The sequence below is a fragment of the Oryctolagus cuniculus genome, chromosome X, assembly GCF_964237555.1.
Source record: "Oryctolagus cuniculus chromosome X, mOryCun1.1, whole genome shotgun sequence".
Classification (NCBI taxonomy): Eukaryota; Metazoa; Chordata; class Mammalia; order Lagomorpha; family Leporidae; genus Oryctolagus; species Oryctolagus cuniculus.
The window spans coordinates 50,163,992-50,183,848 of record NC_091453.1 but is presented as its reverse complement, the minus strand read 5'-3'; the positions used below and the strand labels follow the sequence as shown (position 1 = coordinate 50,183,848).

General features: G+C 47.6%; 1 protein-coding gene across 6 annotated transcripts; it reads right to left on the bottom strand.

Annotated features, from left to right (window-relative positions):
* Positions 1 to 92: 92 nt before the first annotated feature.
* On the bottom strand, positions 93 to 18,630 carry ARR3 (arrestin 3). 6 transcript variants are annotated; one of them, XR_011385581.1, is made up of 18 exons: positions 18,506 to 18,629; positions 17,577 to 17,614; positions 17,278 to 17,392; positions 17,068 to 17,128; positions 16,835 to 16,879; positions 10,179 to 10,378; positions 10,012 to 10,071; positions 9,758 to 9,825; positions 9,008 to 9,143; positions 8,734 to 8,818; positions 8,412 to 8,484; positions 7,898 to 8,035; positions 6,255 to 6,338; positions 5,973 to 5,996; positions 5,746 to 5,798; positions 4,936 to 4,979; positions 2,229 to 2,314; positions 93 to 216 (listed from the first exon to the last, which is right to left on the bottom strand). XR_011385581.1 is itself a non-coding variant. In XM_070067109.1 (17 exons), the coding sequence occupies exons 2-17, from the start codon at positions 17,591 to 17,593 to the stop codon at positions 4,892 to 4,894; spliced, it is 1,257 nt and encodes a 418-aa protein (XP_069923210.1). In that variant the 5' UTR covers positions 17,594 to 17,614; positions 18,506 to 18,629; the 3' UTR covers positions 4,822 to 4,891. The 6 variants fall into 6 exon arrangements, 4 of the variants coding, with proteins under 4 accessions (XP_069923210.1, XP_069923212.1, XP_069923209.1 ...); XR_011385582.1 differs by lacking the exon at positions 93 to 216 and having other exon boundaries at positions 2,245 to 2,314; positions 4,936 to 5,495; positions 18,506 to 18,628; XM_070067109.1 differs by lacking the exons at positions 93 to 216; positions 2,229 to 2,314 and adding an exon at positions 5,486 to 5,495 and having other exon boundaries at positions 4,822 to 4,979.
* Between the last annotated feature and the right edge of the window lie 1,227 nt (positions 18,631 to 19,857).

The window sequence follows — 19,857 nt, the reverse complement described above, 5'->3', positions numbered from 1 at the left end:
GAGCCACTGGAAAAAACAGCAGTCCTATACCTATTCACAACTATCTGTGTCTGGCCAGAACATTAGGGACGTCCAGGAACCTTAGCCACAGGGTAACCAAGTTAGGGCATGGGATGGAGGGTCCTGGAAGAAACAGTGCTCCTTCCACTTGGAGCTTTGGACATTTCTCTGCACAGGATAATAGGAATGTATTTCTCTTCTTTCCCAGAGTCTGACCTGGAATATAAACCAAAGGAGGGCCTTAGATGTATTTCTTTTCAGAGGCAGCAATAAGAAATTGGTTCTCAGTTTCTAATTTATAAGCTGAGTTGTATGACCTGCTGGCTTCCGCCTTTTCTTCACCCAAGCCCTGAATAACCTTCTAGCGTGTCCTTATATCTTGAGTTACAGACCCATTGTTCATGACTCTGGGGCACACCCCTGCCATCTCTACCTGCATGTTCAGAACACTCATTCAGAATTGAAAGTCTCCTGGGGAGGTATGGGGGGAAGTGTTCCTATGATCAAAGGACCAAATGTGCCTTGAAAGAATTCTGGGAGCTTAAATGTTTTTTTTCCAGGCCCTTCTGCAACGTGATTCTATTGATCTGAGGTAGAACCTCAAAATCTGAATTTTAAAATAAGTCTTCAAATAGAAGAAACATCATTTTAAATAGTATTAATGTGTCTGTATGGGGAACTGTTGGCTCTTTCTGTATACCCCACCTCAGCTCAACCAGAGACTGCCATTTTTAGGTGCCTGTGTAAGCTGTGCTGGAGTTAGAATTAATTCAGCTGTCTCTATGCTTCCTGGGAAATCTGTTCTCCGGTTCACTCTGCTGCCCCCCAACGGCCACCTGTGAAAGAAAACACTCTTAGATACTTCCACAAAGGTGTATTGGCCAAGTTGCCTCTCCCTATGGTTAATAGGATCTAAAAGACTCATCTAACAAGTGTGGGAAATGGTAAAAAGCCCTTTTCAGTGGCCAAGGGCCTAAGGCAAAACCTCTCTGACCTTAAATTGGTTCTTAATTTTCAATGGTTCTGTGTTCACAGCAGCAGCAAGAGGCAATTGCATTATGAAAGTGTAGGTATAATGTGGAGAATGTGGTGCATTGGCTTTTGAAGTAGTTCAGCTGTAGAATAGCATGCTTTTAACTGTCAGAGAAGATAAGGTGGAATTCCCAGGTGCTTCAAGAAGTTTCCACCAATAGCTGTGAGATGCAGTCAAGAAAAAAAAATAGAAGATAACAGCACTTTGAGAGGTTCCATTTTACTCCTAAATCAGAATTGGCCAAATGCTTAAACCTGGGGCCAGGAAAGGGCAGCTATGGAAAGCCTACATGTAATAAACCCATCAAATTGGACAAAGACAGGCTAAACCATCAACAGAACAGTGGTTTTTTGGTCCCTGACTTCTTGAAGGGCTCCAGTTAGATTTCAAACATTGAAGTATATATTAAAGTAATGGAGGGCGGCGCCGTGGCTCACTTGGCTAATCCTCCACCTGTAGCACTGGCACCCCGGGTTCTAGTCCCAGTTGGGGCACTGGATTCTGTCCCAGTTGCTCCTCTTCCAGTCCAGTTCTCTGCTGTGGCCCGGGAAGGCAGTGGAGGATGGCCCAAGTGCTTGGGCCTTGCACCCACATGGGAGACCAGGAGGAAGCACCTGGCTCCTGGCTTCAGATCAGCACAGCGCGCCTGCCACAGCACACTGGGCATAGCAGCCATTTGTGGGGTGAACCAACGGGAAAAAAGGAAGACCTTTCTCTCTCTCTCTCACTGTCTAACTCTGTCAAAAAAAAAAAGTAATGGAGTAATATGATTGGAGTTAAATCTCTACTCCCAGGGTCAGCTTCTAGGAGAACAGAAGAAGCATTCTGATCTCAATGATCCCTTTCCCATAAAGGCAAGCCAGAGAGCTTCTTTGGGTTAAAGTTGGTCCCATTTTGTTTTAAGTACTGCTCAGAAAAATTGGCTCGGTTATCAACTCAGCAAAGGAAACCTGCCTTCTCTGCGAGTACACTCCTACCTCAGCAAAGCTGGTAGAAAGGCTACTCCCCTTTGCCTTCAATGGAGGCCAAGGACTCCCGAAAGAAGGGCAAGAGCCATGTGCTGGAATAGCTCTGTGCTTGTGTGTGGAAAAGAATGGTGCAGTTCAGAGGCTGAGATGATTGTGGGACTACCTGGCGATGGGAAGATACAGAGTGCAGTAGAAATAGAAAGAGAAATAAACATTGCATTTCTCACGTTGTAACAAGTTACAGCACTTCTCTCCAGAAACATCTCATCAAGGTGGCTGGGGTTTTTCTTCATCCTCTTCTGCAGAGACTTGTCTGGACAAGTGGGAAATGATGAAAGGGACCAGATAGTGGTAACCCAGAGTTAGTGGAGAGGGACTTCTGAGGTATAATGATGCTTCCCTAGCATCAGGAACCACAGAAGCCTTGAACCCATGACCTTTCTGGCCTCAGACACCCATAACTTCTCCTCAAGTGAAGAAATCACAGTGGCCCCTCCCCCGTAGAGATTGAACATGAGTATGCTGGAGGTTGTAGTTTTACCTTTTGTTCAGATCAGTCTTGCTACCTATCAACAGGATGACAATATTGTCACCTCTTTCTGTTTATCTTCTACCCATTTTGTCCCCCTGAAAGAATTGACATTGGCAAGAGAGTAATGTTGCAGAGAGTTGAAACACTTAAAGGTCTGGGAAGAATGATATACTTGTCCTTTCTCTCTGCTAGTCTTGCCAACCCCCTATTGCTTCCCTCATAATCCCCTTTTCAAATAAAACATTACCTAACACCTGTTTAACGATATCATGTACAACCACTGCAATAGTGGAATCATTAATATACTAAGGAATTAGGCCTCAAAAGTACTCCTCACCCTGGTGTCCAATAGCTGCAGCTGAATCTGCATAAAACAAATGTTCAGGGAAAAGATGGGGAAAGGTAGAACCTAATAATGGCAAAATAAAAAAGGGGAGGGGCTGGTGCTGTGGCATGGTAGGTTAAGCCTCTGCCTGCAGCACCAGCATCCCATATGGATGCCAGTTCGAGTCCTGGCTGCTCCTCTTCCAATCCAGCTCTCTGCTTATGGCCTGGGAAGGCAGTGGAAGATGGCCCAAATGCTTGGGGTCTTGCACCCATGTGGGAGACCTGAAAGAAGCTCCTGGCTTCAAATCAGCCCAGCTCTGGCCATTGCAGGCATTTGGGGCGTGAACCAGCAATGGAAGATTTCTCTCTCTCTTTCTCTGCCTCTCAAATGAATAAATAAATAAATAGATAAATAAATTTTAAAAGGGAGAGGAGAGTTTTAGTTCCCTGAAAAGTGGCTGTGATGGCCTCAAACCAAGTGGCCTACAGTTCCAGGACAGGTCTACTCAATTTTGCTGTATTTGAATTAAGGAAAACCCTATAGAACAGCATATTTAAGGATTCAAGACCTCTTAAATTTGAACAAGAAACATCTTGAACAAGAAACAGCACTTGGTAATTTGGGAAGTCTTCAGGTTTTTTTTAATATTTATTTTTATTATTCAAAAGAGAAACAGAGATCTTCCACCTACTTGTTCACTCCTCAGATGCTCACAGCAGCCAGGGCTAGGCTAGGGCAAAGCCAAGAGCTCAGAACACCATCTGTGTCTCCCACATGGGTGGCACGGACCCGAGCACTTGGGCCATCTTCTGTTGCCACCAAGGGTATGCATTAGCAGGAAGGTGGAATCAGAAGCCGAGGAACTTAGTCTCAGACTGGCACTCCAGTATGGGATGTGGCTTAGCCAGCTGCACCACAACACCTTCCCCAAGCTGGTTTTTTCTTCCCCTTGTTTTCCCACTGGTGATGTGGGATGGTGCTACTCCACTGCAATGAATAGGTGTAAGGGATTGAGGCCTAGGGTTAATGAGTGCTATGAGAATGAACACTCACTCTTCAGCCCTCCAAGGACATGGTCTTGGACAAGCTGTCAGTTCCAGCGGTTGCCTACGAGAGTCAGATGCGCTCTCTGAACTCTGCCCTTCTACCCCAATACCCTGCAGCCTTAGAACCAGAAATAGAGAGTGGGCCTTGAGAGGTGGGCCTGCCTCAGCTTCCCAATGCTTACAATAGATAACTTTGAAAACAAAACCCCAGCTGAGTCTCCCAAAGAAAGGGCAAAGATACACCATGTGCCTTCTGCTTGGCTCACCCAACAAGCATAGTCGAAGCTGTCTTATGTGAGTTGGGTGATAAATGATGTTGGCCAACCATCACCCTGGTGCCCTTTTTCAAACCTTCAGCATCTCTCTGAGCCCCCCCCCTTACACACTTGTACACACCAAAGTTTCCCAAGAGGAAGAAACCGATTTCCCAGATAGCCCCCCAACCCCTTTCATACCTTCCTATCCTCAAAGCCCAACCCAGACCCACTGCTCTGCTCTCCCATGAGTATGAGTTTGGTTTAGTACAGAGCCTGGTATTCAGGTCTTTCATTTGTCTCTAGGCAGTAGCCTTAGGGCCTCACGGGGACCAAAGGCATGGGTTGCAGCAGCTGGGTGGGGGCCTCTGCACTGTCCCCTACTGCAGATCAGAACCACCCCCTCGGCTCCCTCCTGGCAGCTCTTGCACCCTATGCCCAACTCAATGGGGTGACTGCCAGAGTTGGGAGAGGAGGTAAGAGCAGGGGTGGCCAGGGTCCAAGAGAAAGGTTAAGGACCCTGGGAGGGTGAGTGACTGTCAGAAGGAAATGGGGGGCACCTAGGGGCAAAGCACGTGCTAAGGGGACAGGGGAGGATGGTTGTCAGTACTTCCGGTTGCCCTCCAGGTGGAGGAAATTGTAAAGAAATTGCCAGGCACATGGGGACCAGCCAGTTTATTAGAGCATTACAGTGTGGGCTCCCACATTCAGGGGCACCTGAGTGAGCCGCTCAGCTCCCTTGGTCTTCCTCCACCTTCTGGCTCTCCTTCTCACCTTGTTCCTGTTGTGCAAACTCCTCGATGACGATGTCTTCAGAGCTTGCAGAAGTCGCAGAGGGGAACATAGGGTTAGGAACTCTTTTGGGGGCATCCTCCACGTGCATTCCCTTTGCCCGATCCCAGGGGATTGATCCCCTCCCAGCTTCCCAGCCCAGCTCCTCAGCTAGGATCTCTCAACACAAAAGACCCCCAGGAGCACTAGAAGGCAAAGAAGAATGGAGGGTGGGATGGAGGGGAGGGCTTGGAAGAATGGAAGGCAGGAGGAGTAAGGGCAAGGGGGCAGGGGGAAAAGGGAAAAGGAAAATGGAAGGGTTGAGGGGGAAGAAGGATTCTGAGAAGAGCAGGGGTGGAAGGCGGGGGCTGCCGAAAGGGAAAGGAGGGTGCATGAAAAGCACTGAACTGTGACATGAAGCAAAACCATATGTTTCCACTGCACACGTATTGAAAGCAACACCCCAGGGAAGCTTTTGTACATTTCCAGCATTAGAAAATGGAGGGTGGCAATGGGGAGAGGGGCGGGGCTTCCAGGCCTCTCATTCCATTACCTAGCAGCCTCTGTAGCAAGCGTGGAGAGGGACAGAAAAATACAGCAGAAGTTGGTAAGGGGTTCTTCAGGTCCCTGAAGACATTTCTTGGCTCTTGCCCCCTCCCTCCATCCCTTCACCTCCTGCTCACATCGCCCCCTCCACAGAGAACCCAGACATCCTGCCTGTAGCTATTCCACCTCTACCCAAGCTACTGGTCTCCAATTCATGAGATCAGAAATGTTTGGCCCCCCAACCGTCAGTACCACCTGGTCACTCACCATGAGATGGCTTTGGATGGCTCAGGATCAAGGGCAGCTCCACACCAACATCACTGCAAGGATCCCAAGGTAGAGTAACTGAGCTCCCTGAAAGCCCAACCCCTTGAACTTCCTCCCCTCAGTTTTGCAGTCCTAGGGCGGCCTCAGACTCTCCCTAGTCACTCTTTTGGTTTCTTTATTCCTTCATTCTCCCCTTGCCCTGGTGCATCCAACCCTTAGTTTCTCACCTGGCTGTCAGGTCTCCTAGGATGCTGTGGGTAGAATGACACTGAAAATTAGTCACTGAAAATGAGGGGCCAAGCTTGTTTTACTGGGGCGTGAGGAATCATAAGGCGAACTCAGCCACTGGAATGGGTTTCTGGAAGGGAAGGTGACCTGCTCACTGAGTTCACAGCTTTGGGGACCTGGTCTGGGAGAAGGGGAACAACTTGATGCCGGGGAGAAAAATGGACATGACTAACCCTCGGCTCCCCAGCCCCTGCTCAGACAGATCTAGAACCCTCACTCACCCTCCACAGGACACCATCAAGTTGACTCTGACTTTGTAGGACACCAGGATCCCCAGCAGCTCCTTGTCCATTCCAGGTCGAAGACTGAGGGCCATAGGATTCATTTATGCACGCTTTGTGTGTTCAGGGCATCATCCTTTACTTTCACCAGTTCCTTCCTGTGCATGCCCTTCACCACACACTGTTTCCTTTTGTCTTCTCCCAGACCCTACTCTCTCCCACCCATTTCTCCTGCTAGTGTCCATTGCACCGTGTCACCCTCTACTCAGAAGCCCACTTTTCCAAATACAACTACTCAGCCTGACTTTTCAAGACTGTTAACAATCTGGCCCCATCTAGCCTCTAACCCTCTCTGCCCCAACTCCCTAACAGCTGGGATACAGCCAAAGAGGATCCATATTCTCTCTGTGCTCAGAACATGCGGTGGATTCCCACCTTCTGGCCTTTTCTTAAACTGCTTTGTGTCCTCCACATTGCTTAGCATGAGAATGAGTATAATAACAGGTGCTCAATAAGACATTGAAAGCTGTACAATCACGGGAAGTTCTCTTCCTGACTCTGGACTGCTGCCCCCTATCTGTGAAACAGTGCCATTGGGATGACTTCTTGATTGATAGAGCATGGGGGGAGGCAAGGGGCTCAAGGCTTGTCAGATGATGGCAGGTGGCTTTTGGTAGGAGATACATCTAGAGCCTCTGAGGACACAGAACCAAATGAATGCCCGCGTGGAGTTCTATTAATTCCTATCGTATCATTCTCTTTTTTCGTCTGCCTTTTCCTCCGTTCTAATCTCCTAGTCTTCTATTCCTTTTCTATCATCTCTAGAGAGTGGCTTTTGTAGAAGCTACAGTGTTCAGAGTCAGAATGATGTGTGATACCATCCCGTCCACCTCTGCCTCTTTCTGAGCCTCAGAGTACTTATGGATAAACTGGAGTAAGAACACCTGGCCTTGGGGTCAGTGCTGTGGCATAGTGAGTGAAGCTACTGCCTGCAGTGCCAGCATCCCATATGGGCACCGGTTTGAGTCCTGGCTGCTCCACTTCCAATCCAGCTCTCTGCTTTGGTCTGGGAAAGCAGTAGAGGATGGCCCAAATCCTTGGGCCCCTGCACCCGCGTGGGAAGACCCGGAGGAAGCTCCTGGCTCCTGGCTTTGGATTGGAGCAGCTATGACCGTTGTGGCCAATTGGGGAGCAACAGCAGATGGAAGACCTCTCTCTCTCTCTCTCTCTCTCTCTCTGCCTCTCCTTCTCTCCCTGTGTAACTCTGACTTTCAAATAAATAAATCTAAAGAGAGAGAGAGAGAGAGAGAGAGAGAGAGAGAGAGAGAGAACACTTGGCCAGCCTACTTGAATGGGATTCCTACAGAGGTAATACAGTGCGTATGTTTGTGAACAGTGACATATTATACAACATAAGACTTTTTTATTTGCCTCTTTCATTTTCTTTTCTTGCTGCCTGAGACCTACACCTGTCATTGGCTCCTGGCCTTCAGGCAGGCCTGGAGAATTCTCTGAACATTGACTTAGGGATGTTTTAAAAACAAGGTAGGCTTCACAGACTATGAAACTGCAGAGCTGTATATACAGCAGGCGGAATAGGTTAAGGGTAGGAAATGGAGATTGGGGCATGTGTTTGAGCTTACATTGTGCTAGAGGCCAGATTGGTATCTTCATGCTTGAGTTTGCCATCCAGTGCCAGGCCTTGTTTGTGGCAGTTGGTAGCCAGGAGCGGGGTGACTGCAAAACTCTGGGAAAAGCTGGAGTTAGCAGCTATAGTCTCCCTTTGAAAGGACAACAAGAGAAGAATTTAGGCTTGGCTTGCCAACCAAGTATCCTTTCACACCCGAGAGGATCTAGCAGAATCCCCAAGAGCCTCATGGAGAACCCATGAGAGGTGACAAGTCTAACAGCAAAGAGTAAGAGGAACTAGCTCCAGTGAGAAGTCCTCGTGCCCCTGCCTTCCTTTCAGCCCTGTGACCATTCTCCTATGGGTAAGCCACACCCCATCACCACCCAGTTCTCCTGGGAATCCCTCCCTTTCTCTGTTCTAGCCCATTCCTGGGCTCCCCCTACCCTTTCTTCCTTCCTCAACCCCCTCCTCTGCCTCCCACCATGCCACCCCTCGCTTCTCTGACCCCAGCCCCAGTGGCAGCTCACGTGAACTCTTGAAGGAACACAGTCTTGGTGTACTTGTCTAGTGAATACAGGACAACGTCCGTGATCTGGTCAACTAAACAAGCCAGGAAAAGCACACGGCTAGAATCAGCGATCCTCGAGATCCCACTGCACTATCCTCAGATGAGACCTTATACAAGGGCACACTACATCCTGCAGTAAGATGTGCACTTTGACAAAGATTATCTGCTTTGGGAAACCTGTTTTGGAGGGAAGGCTAAGAGGAATGCAGATGGCTAAGTGGGGCAGAGATTCAGAGACCTGTGGTTCTAGGGCCAGGTGCAGGACAGGAAAAGCAGCTCACCTGAAATCCTGATTTTCTTGATGACCTTGTTGGTGCAATTGTTGATAGAGACATTGACAGGGATGGGTTCGCCATGGTAGTGAACCTGAAGTAGGAGGAGAGGCCCCATCATGAGGTTGGAGGAAAAACACTCAGATCAAAACCTGAGAATTCCTGTGTCCTTGGCACTATTGCTGCCCTGGCTCTCATCTCTGCCTACCAAAGAAGGAGGTGGGTGAAGACAGGGCATCAGAGGGATTGTAGGGTAGGGGGCAGGAAGTGGAGGGTCACAAACCTCCTTGTCCATCCAGGCCTGGAGTTGTAGAGGCTGAGCTGACAGAAGGAAACGGCGGGTGGTCTGGGCCCTGGGGCCAGGGCCTGGCTCCAGGGGTGCAAACTGTACTTTCCGGACAACCAGTCGCACCGAGTGTCTGAGCAGAAGCCAAGGAATCAGCCAGAACATCTCCTATGGGACCCACAGACCTCTCCAATGCCAACCCCATAGCCCAGGCCTTGCTTGGGAGTGGGGGTTGGGGGAAGGCCTCCCTCCCAGAAATCTTCTGGTACCTTTACCAAGGGGCAGCAAACTATGTATGGCTCACTGGCCAAATCTGGCCTACTGCCTTTTTAGGTATGGCCTGTAAGCTAATAATGATCACGTTTGTAAATAGTTGAAATAAATCGAGGAGCAGAAATATTTCATGACACATGCATGTGATATAAAATTCAAATGTCTGTGTCCATCAATACAGGCACACCCATTTCTGTACTATCTGAGCGTGCTTTCCCAATGGCAGTGGCAGAGTTCAACTGAGACAGAATTGCCCGCAAAAAGCAAAATATTTAGATTTTGGCCCTTTATGGAAAGGTTTGCCAACCCCTGCCCTGGGGCAAAGAAAAGAAGTCAGAGGGGACTCCAAAGTAGGCATCTGAGCTGGTGGCAATGGTGCTATGGAGGTTAGAAGTCGGGCTGTCTGTGTGTGAGACCGGGATCTGTTTCCTGGCAGAAGCTAGAGCAGGCATCTGGGGAAGGGCTGAAGACTACCCCTTGGGGATCTTCTCCTCCAGGTTTTCAGCACAGAAACTCTTCACTTCAAAGTCGACACCACAGGCCTGCAAAGGGGTAGGAGGCAAAGAGAGCTCATTTCCAACACTGTCCCTCATTTCCTCCTGGGCCTCCAAGAGGAATGCCTGGCCTCTCCCCTTAGCTGGCTGTTCCTTCAGTCTTATCCATTCCCTCCTTACTCCTCTTCCCTGGCATTACCTGTCTATCCCTCTTTCTCGGGACACAAACCTCACCTTTCCTGCATCTTCAGGACCTGGCTGCAGGGTCACTGAACAAGGCAGGTTGGCAACCATCTAGGGGACCAAAAGGAGGTCAGTGCACAGAAGAAAAAGAGACTCCTGTCCTCTGCTCTCCTTCTTCCTCTTCCCTGGAAACCATGCCCAGGACTTGGGGTCCATACCTGCAGAGTAAAGGGGTAGGCATTATCCCCCAGCTTGTGCAGTAGTCGCTCCTGCAGGACTGTGAGGGGTCCCTGGGGGCTGGTGGGTTCAGCCGGAGCCACTTGCTGGACCTGGACATACAGATCTTTGTGGAATGTCAGACCAATTGCATCCAAGTCCTCACGGCCATAGTGAAAGGCACATGTCAACATGACAAACACTGCAGGCAAAGGAGGAGGGAATTGACCTGTCAGGCCTGAGTGGGAAAGGTCTTAATGGTGATCATACTGTTGAAAGAACAAAAGGATTACTCATACATTCGACGACATATGAGGGTACTTTGAAGGATTTGTGGAAAATGGAATCAAAGGTAATGCACACTTTTCACAAACATTTTGACATATATTAACATGGTTAAAATCTAAAAACTTATTGTGGGGACCAGCACTGTGGTGTAGCGGGTAAAGCTGCCCCCTGCAGTGCCGGCATCCCATATGGGCACTGGTTCGAGACCTGGCTGCTCCACTTCCGAGCTCTCTGCTGTGGCCTGGGAAAGCAGTGGAAAATGGCCCAAGTCCTAGAACCCCTGCACCCACGTGGGATACCCGGAAGAAGCTCCTGGCTCCTGGCTTTGGATCAGCACAGCTCCAGCCATTGCAGATATCTGGGAAGTGAACTAGCGGATAGAAGACCCCCCCCTTTCTCTCTGCCTCTGCTTCTCTGTAACTCTGTATTTCAAATAAAATACAAAAATCCTACTGTGTATGAAAAGCCAGCTGCACAACGATCTGCCCAGTAGGTTACTGTTTCAAAGCATGTAGAACAATACCAGACTTCATCACACATACACAAATATGGAGATTTTTAGAAACCTCATGGGAATTATAAACACCACATTCAGAATAGTGCTTACCTGGGGAGTGGGGAGAGAAGGAGGAGGAGAAGGGTGGGAGAGGGGACAGTGGGATCAGGGAAGGACATGTAGGAGACTTCCATTTGTTTCTGTAATTCTTTATAAAGCTAGATGATGGGCACAGAGCATCTTCTCCTGAAATAGTTCATAACAAGAAAGATAGACAATAAAATTAAGGGTAAAAATATCTGGTCTCGCATAGGACTTGAACCAATTCCTTGAGTTCTCCAGGCCTTAGTTATTTGGCCTGTCCATAGCAGAATGGTGCTAGGATCTCTGCATACATGATTTGGACTATACAACAAGCCTCTGAAGTATTTTTTCTTAAGATTTATTTATTTATTTGAAAGACAAAGTTACAGAGAGAGGGGGAGAGAGATCTTCCATCTGCTGGCATCTCCTCAGATGGCTGCAAAGGCCAAGGCTCGGCCAGGTCAAAGCCAGGAGCTTCTTCCTGGTCTCCCACATGGACAGGGGCCCAAGCACTTGGGCCATCTTCTACTGCTTTCCCAGGCCATTAGCAGGGAGCTGGATCAGAAATAGAGCAACTGCGGCCGGCACTGTGGCTCAATAGGCTAATCCTCCGCTTTGCGGCGCCTGCACACCAGGTTCTAGTCCCAGTCAGGGTGCCGGATTCTGTCCCGGTTGCCCCTCTTCCAGGCCAGCTCTCTGCTGTGGCACGGGAAGGCAGTGGAGGATGGCCCAGGTGCTTGGGCCCTGCACCCCATGGGAGACCAGGAGAAGCACCTGGCTCCTGCCTTCAGATCAGTGCGGTTTGCCAGCCGCAGCGCTCCGGCCGCAGTGGCCATTGGAGGGTGAACCAAAGGCAAAGGAAGACCTTTCTCTCTGTCTCTCTCTCACTGTCCACTCTGGAGCAACTGGAACTCAAACCGGTGCCCATATGGGATGCCGGCATTGTAGGTGGTGGCTTTACCCACTATGCCACAGCGCCAGCCCTGAGCTTCTGAATTATCATCCCCACTTCATAAGTAATTTGAATGAGCTCAGAGTAGTTAAGGTATGGCTCAGGATTTGAACCCAGGCCTATGTGATTCCAAAGCCCAGACTCATGGCCACCTTGAACAGCTCATGGGATGCTTATGAGAAGGAGTTGCTGTATATGAAATCTGTTCGGAAACTATAAATTATTTGTAGATGTGGATGTTGGTGGTGGTGGTGAGGATGAGGATGTGGAGGAGGAGGAGGAGGAGGATGGGAATCTTGGCAGATGAGGAAGAGTTACAGCTGAATTCAGACTGTGCCGTTGTTGCCTATGATTAGGGACAGATTGAACGTGTCAGAACTGTACTCCTGGAGTGCGAGGTGGAGAGCGACAGAGGCTGGAGGAAAGATGGAGAACATGGGTGAACAACCTTCTTTGTATCAGGGGCCCTGACCCAAAGGAAAGAAAACTGCCAATAGCTACACATGAGTTATTTTAGTATTTTAAGAGATCCAAATATTAAATAGCAGATTGTCTGCTTTGAATATTAAGAATACAGAAAATGAATCTGTATTGAAAAGAAGTAACAAAGGTTGAAAGTAATAATAACACTAGGGCTGTAATAAGGACCAGGGCCTTGTACACAGCAGGAAGGAAAGTTAATTGGTACAAACCTTTTGGAGAGCAATTTGGCAATAGGTACAGAAAGCTTTAAAAGTGTATGAATGCTCTCTGACCGTTAATTCCTCTTCCAGCCATTTAAGAAATAATGGGGCAAGGACGAAAAGATACACATACAAATACAAACATGTGCGCGCGCACACACAAGGGACACTTTACAGGATTGTTTATAACAGCAAAAAATGAAAAAAAAAGTGAATGTTCAACAATCAAAGACTGGCTAAATACGTTAAGGTACACTCATGCAATAGAAGGCTAGCCAACGTAAGAAGTTATAGACTTTGGGGGCTGGTATTGTGCTGTAGTGAATTAAAGTGCGATGCTGGCATCCTGTATGAGTGCCAGTTTGAGTCCTGCCTGCTCCACTTCCAATCCAGTTCCCTGCTAATGCACCTGGGTTGCGTTTCTGTTCTTTTAAAAGGCAACACCTGGGCAGCAGGTGTGGTGCCAGGGGTTAAGCCTGAGCTTCGGTGCCTGCTTCCCATGTTGGAGTGTCTGATTCAAGTTCCAGCTGCTCTGCTTCTGAGCCAGTTCCCTGCTAAGGCAACTTTGAAGGCAGCAGATGATGGCTCAGTTGCTTGGATCCCTGCCACCCATGTGGGAGACTTGGCTGAAGTTCTGGGCTTCCTGCTTCAGCCTGGCTCAGCCCCTGTTGTTGCCGGCATTTGGGGAGTGAACTAGTAGAGCGAAAATCTCTCCCATCTCCCCATCAGCCCACCACTCTGCCTTTCAAATAAATAAATAAATAAGTAAATAAATAAAACTTTTAAAAAAATTCAACATCTGGAGTGGGCCTTTGGCCTAGTGGTTAAGAAATGTCCCATATAGGCTGGTGCCATGGCTCAATAGGCTAATCCTCTGCCTACAGCACCGGCACACCAGGTTCTAGTCCCGGTCGGGGTGCCAGATTCTGTCCCAGTTGTCCCTCTTCCAGGCCAGCTCTCTGCTGTGGCCAGGGAGTGCAGTGGAGGATGGCCCAAGTGATTGGGTCCTGCACTCACATGGTAGACCAGGAGAAGCACCTGGCTCCTGGCTTTGGATCACCGCGGTGCACTAGCCGCAGCGTGCCAACCATTAGGGGGTGAACCAACGGAAGGAAGACCTTTCTCTCTGTCTCTCTCTCTCACTGTTCACTCTGCCTGTCAAAAAATAAAAAAAAAAAGAAATGTCCCATATCAGCTAGCCTGGGTTCAATTCCTGGCTCTAGCTCCTGACTCCAGCTTTCTTGTAATGCAGACCCTGGGAGACAGTGGTGATGGCTCAAGTGGTCGGGTCTCTGCCACCTACATGGGAAATCCAGATGGAGTTCCTAGCTCCTGGCTTCAGCCCAGTCCTGCCTGTCGCTGGCATTTGGGGAGTGAACCAGTGGATGGGAGCTGTTTCTCAAATAAATAAATTTTAAAAGTCAACATTGACTCTAAAGTTATTGACTTATATTTGTCTCTGTTATACAAAGTGTATATATTAATTTTCTGAGTATCACCAAATATAAACAAAAAGACAAATCAAAGCTCGGCCATAATATATCACAATCCTGGGGGCCGGTGCTATGGTGTAGCAGGTAAAGCTGACGCCTGCAGTGCTGGCATCCCATATGGATGCTGGTTCGAGTCTGGCTGCTCCACTTCCAATCCAGCTCTCTGCTATGGCCTGGGAAAGCAGTAGAAGATGGCCTAAGTCCTTGGGCCCCTGCACCCACGTGGGAGACTCGGAGGAAGCTCCTGGCTCCTGGCTTCAGATCGGCACAGCTCTGGCCACAGTTGTGACCAACTGGGGAGTGAAGCAACGGATGGAAGACTTTTCTCTCTCTCTCTGCCTCTCCTTCTCTCTGTGTGTAACTCTGACTTTCAAATAAATAAATCTTTAAAAAATATATCACAATCCTGAGATAGTTGCTGTTAACAGCTGTCACGTATGCTTCCCAACTCTGTTTCTGAAACTGGACACAAACCCATTTTAGGTATTTATGACTTGTCTCTTATTACCTTTTTGAAATTTGTTTAGTTTGAGATCATTATAGATTCACACGCAGTTGTAAGAAATTATACAGAAAGATCTTGAGTCGATTTTTGTTGGATAATTTCTTCACACCAGCACATATTCATACAAAGCTTCATCTAAAAGTTCATAGAAAAATTTGTATCATGAACAAACTATGCATGGATTTCAATTTTTTGCACCATACTGTCATTCTGTTTTTCCATAAACTTTTTTTTAAAAAAGTTTGTTTATTTTTATTTGAAAGGCAGAATAACAGAGAAGGAGTGTAATCTTCCATTCATGGGTTCACTCCCCAAATGCCTGCAACAACCAAGACTAGGTCAGGCCGAAGCCAGGAGCCTGGAATTCCATCCATATCTCCCACATAGGTGTCAGCAGCCCAAGCACTTGGGCCATTTTCTGTTGCCTTCCCTGGTGCATTAGCAGGGAGCTGGATCAGAAGCAGAGGCAGGAACTCAATCTCAAACACTCTAACATGGGATGCAGGTATCCCAAACAGCAGCTTAACCTGCTGACCACAATACTTATCTGTTCATGAACTATTTTTGAATATTTATTTCTTTATTTATTTAAGGACGGAGTGACAGAGAGAGTGGAAGAGACAGAGAAAGAAATCTTCCATTTGCTGGTTCACTCCCCAAATGGCTGCAACAGCTGGGGCTGGGCCAGGTGAAGCCAGGGGCCAGGAACTCCATCTAGGTCTCCTGCCCATGAACTTTTTGAAGTACCCTTGTATACTGCCCAACACTGGCCTATATCACTGAGCAGTATAGAGTAAAGCATATTTTACATCAACAAATGTACCTTGGTAGAAAACACATTAGAAAATATGATGCAAATGAGATGATCTTCATAAAATTAACAAAACATTTGAAATAGGAAAAAACTTAAGAAATATGTGCAATTTAAATGAATAATAATATAAAATTCCATTGAGAGGACATAAAAGATTAGAATGAAAGGGAAAAAGATATATCTTATTCCTGGATCAACATGCACTTTTTTTTTTCAGACTTGAGATTTCTTTCCATAGGTTTTTCTGAAGATTTTGTAGGAATGTGAAAGAATGATAGAGGTTTTAGAAACAGAGAGTCCTTGGGGAACTTTAAAGTAATTTTGTTAATTTATGGCTACACCCCTAAGTTTCTCTGATATTTAAAACTGGCCAGATTGCTTATTCACACTGCTTCAACTTGCAAGATTAAAGCTGCTTTATTCCCCACGATCTAAAAGTTAGATATCTGAACTAGTATTCATCAACTTGTTCTTGAGCCTTTTGTGAATCTAACTCAATTTTCAGTCTTAGTTGGATCACAGTGGGGTTAATCCATAGTGAGAATTAAGAGGGAAAAATGGAGTGAAAAAATATTTCAGTGTAACCTTGATCTGTAGTACTGGTGCCAGAGTAGTGATGTCTCTTGCTGTTACTTCCTGTGGTTGTTGTTTTATTTCTTTATTTGTTTTTTTTTTTTTTTATAGGAAAGTTAGGCTGTTTCCCCACACAAAAAGAGATGACAGAAAGACATATACCAGAGGTTGCAAAATGGCAGCCTGAGGGTCACATTCAACATACAGGAAAAAGAAAATTTTTTTTGATCTATCCAGCCCTTTTGAAATCTTATTATGAGTTGCCAACATGTGAAAGTCTGGAGATTTGCATTAAGATATGGATTTTCTAGTGCACTGGATCATTCCACTGGCAGTCGAAGCCCATATTCAGTTCAATAGCCACCAACAATAATGGGGAAAACCAAAAATTGTAGAAAGGGACTATTTTAATTCCAGCCCACAAGTAAATTTTTTGTGATCTAAAAATGAAATTCTATTTCTGCTGGGGAAATATATTCATTTTGAATATCATTGAGGAAAGGGGCTCCATAGTCTTCAGATTTCAGGCCTCTAAAGGTTATATTCTCAGCTTCATTTCTAGTTCCTAACAACCAGAAAAACTGGCCACATTGGACTACAATTCCCACTCATCAGCCTCCATCAGACAAGGCCTTCCCAGTTCCTGTCACTCTCTCATTTTTTTAAATCCCCTGGCCCATTCCACTCATTGAGGTTACCTGCCTAGCATGTATGACATTTCCATTTGGGACCCCTGAAACCTACAAAGAACAACAAGGATTTTTACTTACACTTGCGACCTTTTAAGTAATCAGGGTCAACAAGGACTACACCATCTGTGGAGAGAGGGAGAGATGGCATCCAGATCAGGAAAAATTCTCAGACCACAAAACACAAGTTGATCTTACAAAACACAATGGTTCTCCCCATTCTTCCCTTTAGTTGGCCTCCAGTTTTGCAGGGTCCTTCTCCCTGGCTCTCATTCCCTTCGCCCCAGGCTCTTCTGCTTTTTGGACTCACTGACCAATGGGTTCCACCATGTCCACATGGTCCACGAAGTCCCGTTTCCCCAGGTAGATGGAGATCTGTTGTGGAACAACCTCCCATGTTATTCTCACAGTCGCCTTGAATGGGTTTCCCTGACATCCCCAGCCCAAACCCTTGACACACTGAAGCATGTACCCACCTATCCCCTTTGCCCTCTCATTTGCCCAGCTGGGCCAGGTTCTCTCACCTTCCCATTGGAACTGGTCTTCTTAAACACCCTACGGGGAGAAGACCAGAAAGACGATAGGGAATGGGTTGGGAGAGCAGGGAAGAGGAGAGGAAGGGAGAGGAAAGAAAGGGAACTGGGGAGAAAGATTTCTAGGATTAGAGAAGAGCATGGGATGGAGCAAAGGTGGAGGTAATTGGGGCAGAGTCCAAGGCCACAAATTACGGAGAGGTTGGAAAACACTCTCCCCCAAAGCAAATTCTTAGGTTTGGCTAGGGAGCAATTCCAATTCAGAGCATTAGATAAGAGTTCTTACTTACTTGGAGATGTTGGCCATGGAGTTTATGTTGAGCCTTTTCTGGGAAGAGGAAAACAATGAAGAAGGGTCGATTACTTGGTTCCTGTTCTCCCTACCTCACTTGAGTCTACCCTTCAGACACACCTAGTGTGACAGAATATTTCTTTCGTAGACACCTCACCACCATCAAGCGCCTCCTATTCTCCCTTCTGCCAAGCCACATTCTGACCCACCTCAGAAAAGGGCAACGACCTTCCCTATTTTGTACATGTCACTGAGTACCATACTGTCTATTATCTAGAAGGGGGTGGACTTTCTGGAATGACAGGGGCACTCCTGAGAAGCTTCAGAGAGAAGGATCTTGTCTAGAAGGAAGCTGGTACGGAGGAATTGTGTTTCTTGGACTGGAAGAAACTGCATACCACCAGGCACACAGTAGGCACCAAAGCATGTTTGTTAGATACATGAATGAATGAACAAATGGATTCTGTTTCCTGCTCCTGCAATTGAATCCTGAACCAGTGTTAACGGCACTATGGCCTTGACCCTCATCTAATGAGGTATGAGAGAGAAGAGGTTGGTGCTCTTAGGCTCTAAGTTGTTGGTGCCAGAGACCTCTATGGAGGTTGAAGCTCTTCATTCCTCTTAGCACTCTCCCCAGATTTTTCCATCCTTATCCCCATCTATGTGCCCAGATACCATGTCTTGGGATAAGGACCCTTAGAGAGAGGAAGATGTCTCTTTAGTGCTTCCCTTCAATGCTTACTAGGCCTGGCCTGAGAAGTGAGGCTCTAGAGGTTTCTTGCAGGGTAGGGTCTCTTGACCTGAATGCCTGCTGGTTGTGTCAGGGAAGGTTCCCTTGCACTGCCCCCTGATATATTAAGGGGGGTGCTCCTGGCAAGGAATGCAGTGCTTAGTATGGGCTGGAAGTAGGGGGCTTTGGAATCTTACCTGGGGGGAGAGAGAGAGAGATGAGGTTCACATCAGCCTGCAGCTCTGGCTGCTATGCTCACCTCCCCAGCCTCTTATACCCACAGTGCTCAGAGCATTTACATTGGTGGGGGTCTGAGGAGAAGAAGAAGGGTCTGGGGGTGGGGGCATGAAACACCACTATAAATAGCTCAAGTGCCATGAGTTGGAAAAAGCAGCTTAGTGGCTACAAGATTAGTGTCCAAAAGATTAGCAGGCTATTGCTGCTGGGACAGGGTGAGGGTGAGGGTGAGGGTGAGGGTGAGGGTGAGGGTGAGGATGAGGATGAGAGTGAGGGTGAGGGGTTGATTCTTATGATGTTAGAGGCAGGGGAGTTTGTGAAGGGGAAACTACAGTGTGTGGGCCTCATGAGACCTTGAACCTGAAGGCTGGGATCAAAGTGGAGTTGGTGGCCTGAAAGGTGAAATGCGGTGGGGACTAGAAGCAAGAGGGCTCAGAGTATAGGCGTTTTGTGGTTCTGAAAGGAGAGCCACATCCCAGTGATCTGCTGTTTTAGGTCACATAAAAATCAAAGGTATTGGAAGGAGGATCCTTCCCCCAACCCCCATGACTTGGGATTTTGGACTCTTGAAGATGATGATTATCAGCAAGCTTGATTATCCCAGCTTATGTGTGCAGCAAGCAAGCAGGAGTCAATCTTCCATAAGGTGGCAGGGGTGGGGCGGGGGGAGGGGTTATGAGTGTGTTGAGTTGCCTGTGCACATGGCTGTGAGCCTTGAACATTTTTTTTTCTTGTTGGAGAGGAAGAACACAAAAGATTCCTGGCCCAGGATGTTGCATATGGAGGGAATGGGAAATTGACAACTATATCGCCCTCCACCTAGATTAACCCCCAGCCCCCAGCTCTTGACTCTCCCCAATCCCTGAAACTAAGTGCGTGCTCTAAGCGGCTTCCCTTGCCTCATATGACCACTCATGGAATTAGAGCTATTTCTGGCCCTGCAGCTGCCAGGATGTCCACAGTGGCAACAACACAGTAATCTTCCCTTGGCATCCTTCCTGGAGAGTCCAGGCCAAGGCTTTGTGGGCTGGGAGAACGTAGACACAGACTCTCCAAGCTCCTGGGACCTAGCACCTTGACCCCTCTCGCTTCCCCTTACAGCGGGCTGGTCTCTGGCACTTTGTCTGCAGAGTCAGCCCTCCATCCCCCTCCAGAGGGTGACTGTGGCTTTCTTTCCCTGACATTGCTCCTCACCGAGGACCCTGGACGGCTGTCCTGTATTTCTTTCCCTGTGCCATTCCTGGCCATTCCTGACCAATACGCACCCTTGTCATGTGATTGCTGTAGCTCTCTCCTTCTCGGGACTTTCCTA

Excerpts from the sequence above, each read along its gene's own strand:
- ARR3 (XM_070067108.1), bottom strand. Across the intron at positions 17,129-17,277 it reads AGACCAGTTCCAATGGGAAG|ATCTCCATCTACCTGGGGAA; the intron begins GTGAGAGAACCT and ends GTTCCACAACAG. Across the intron at positions 8,036-8,411 it reads GTGTTCCTTCAAGAGTTCAC|GGAGACTATAGCTGCTAACT; the intron begins GTGAGCTGCCAC and ends GTCCTTTCAAAG.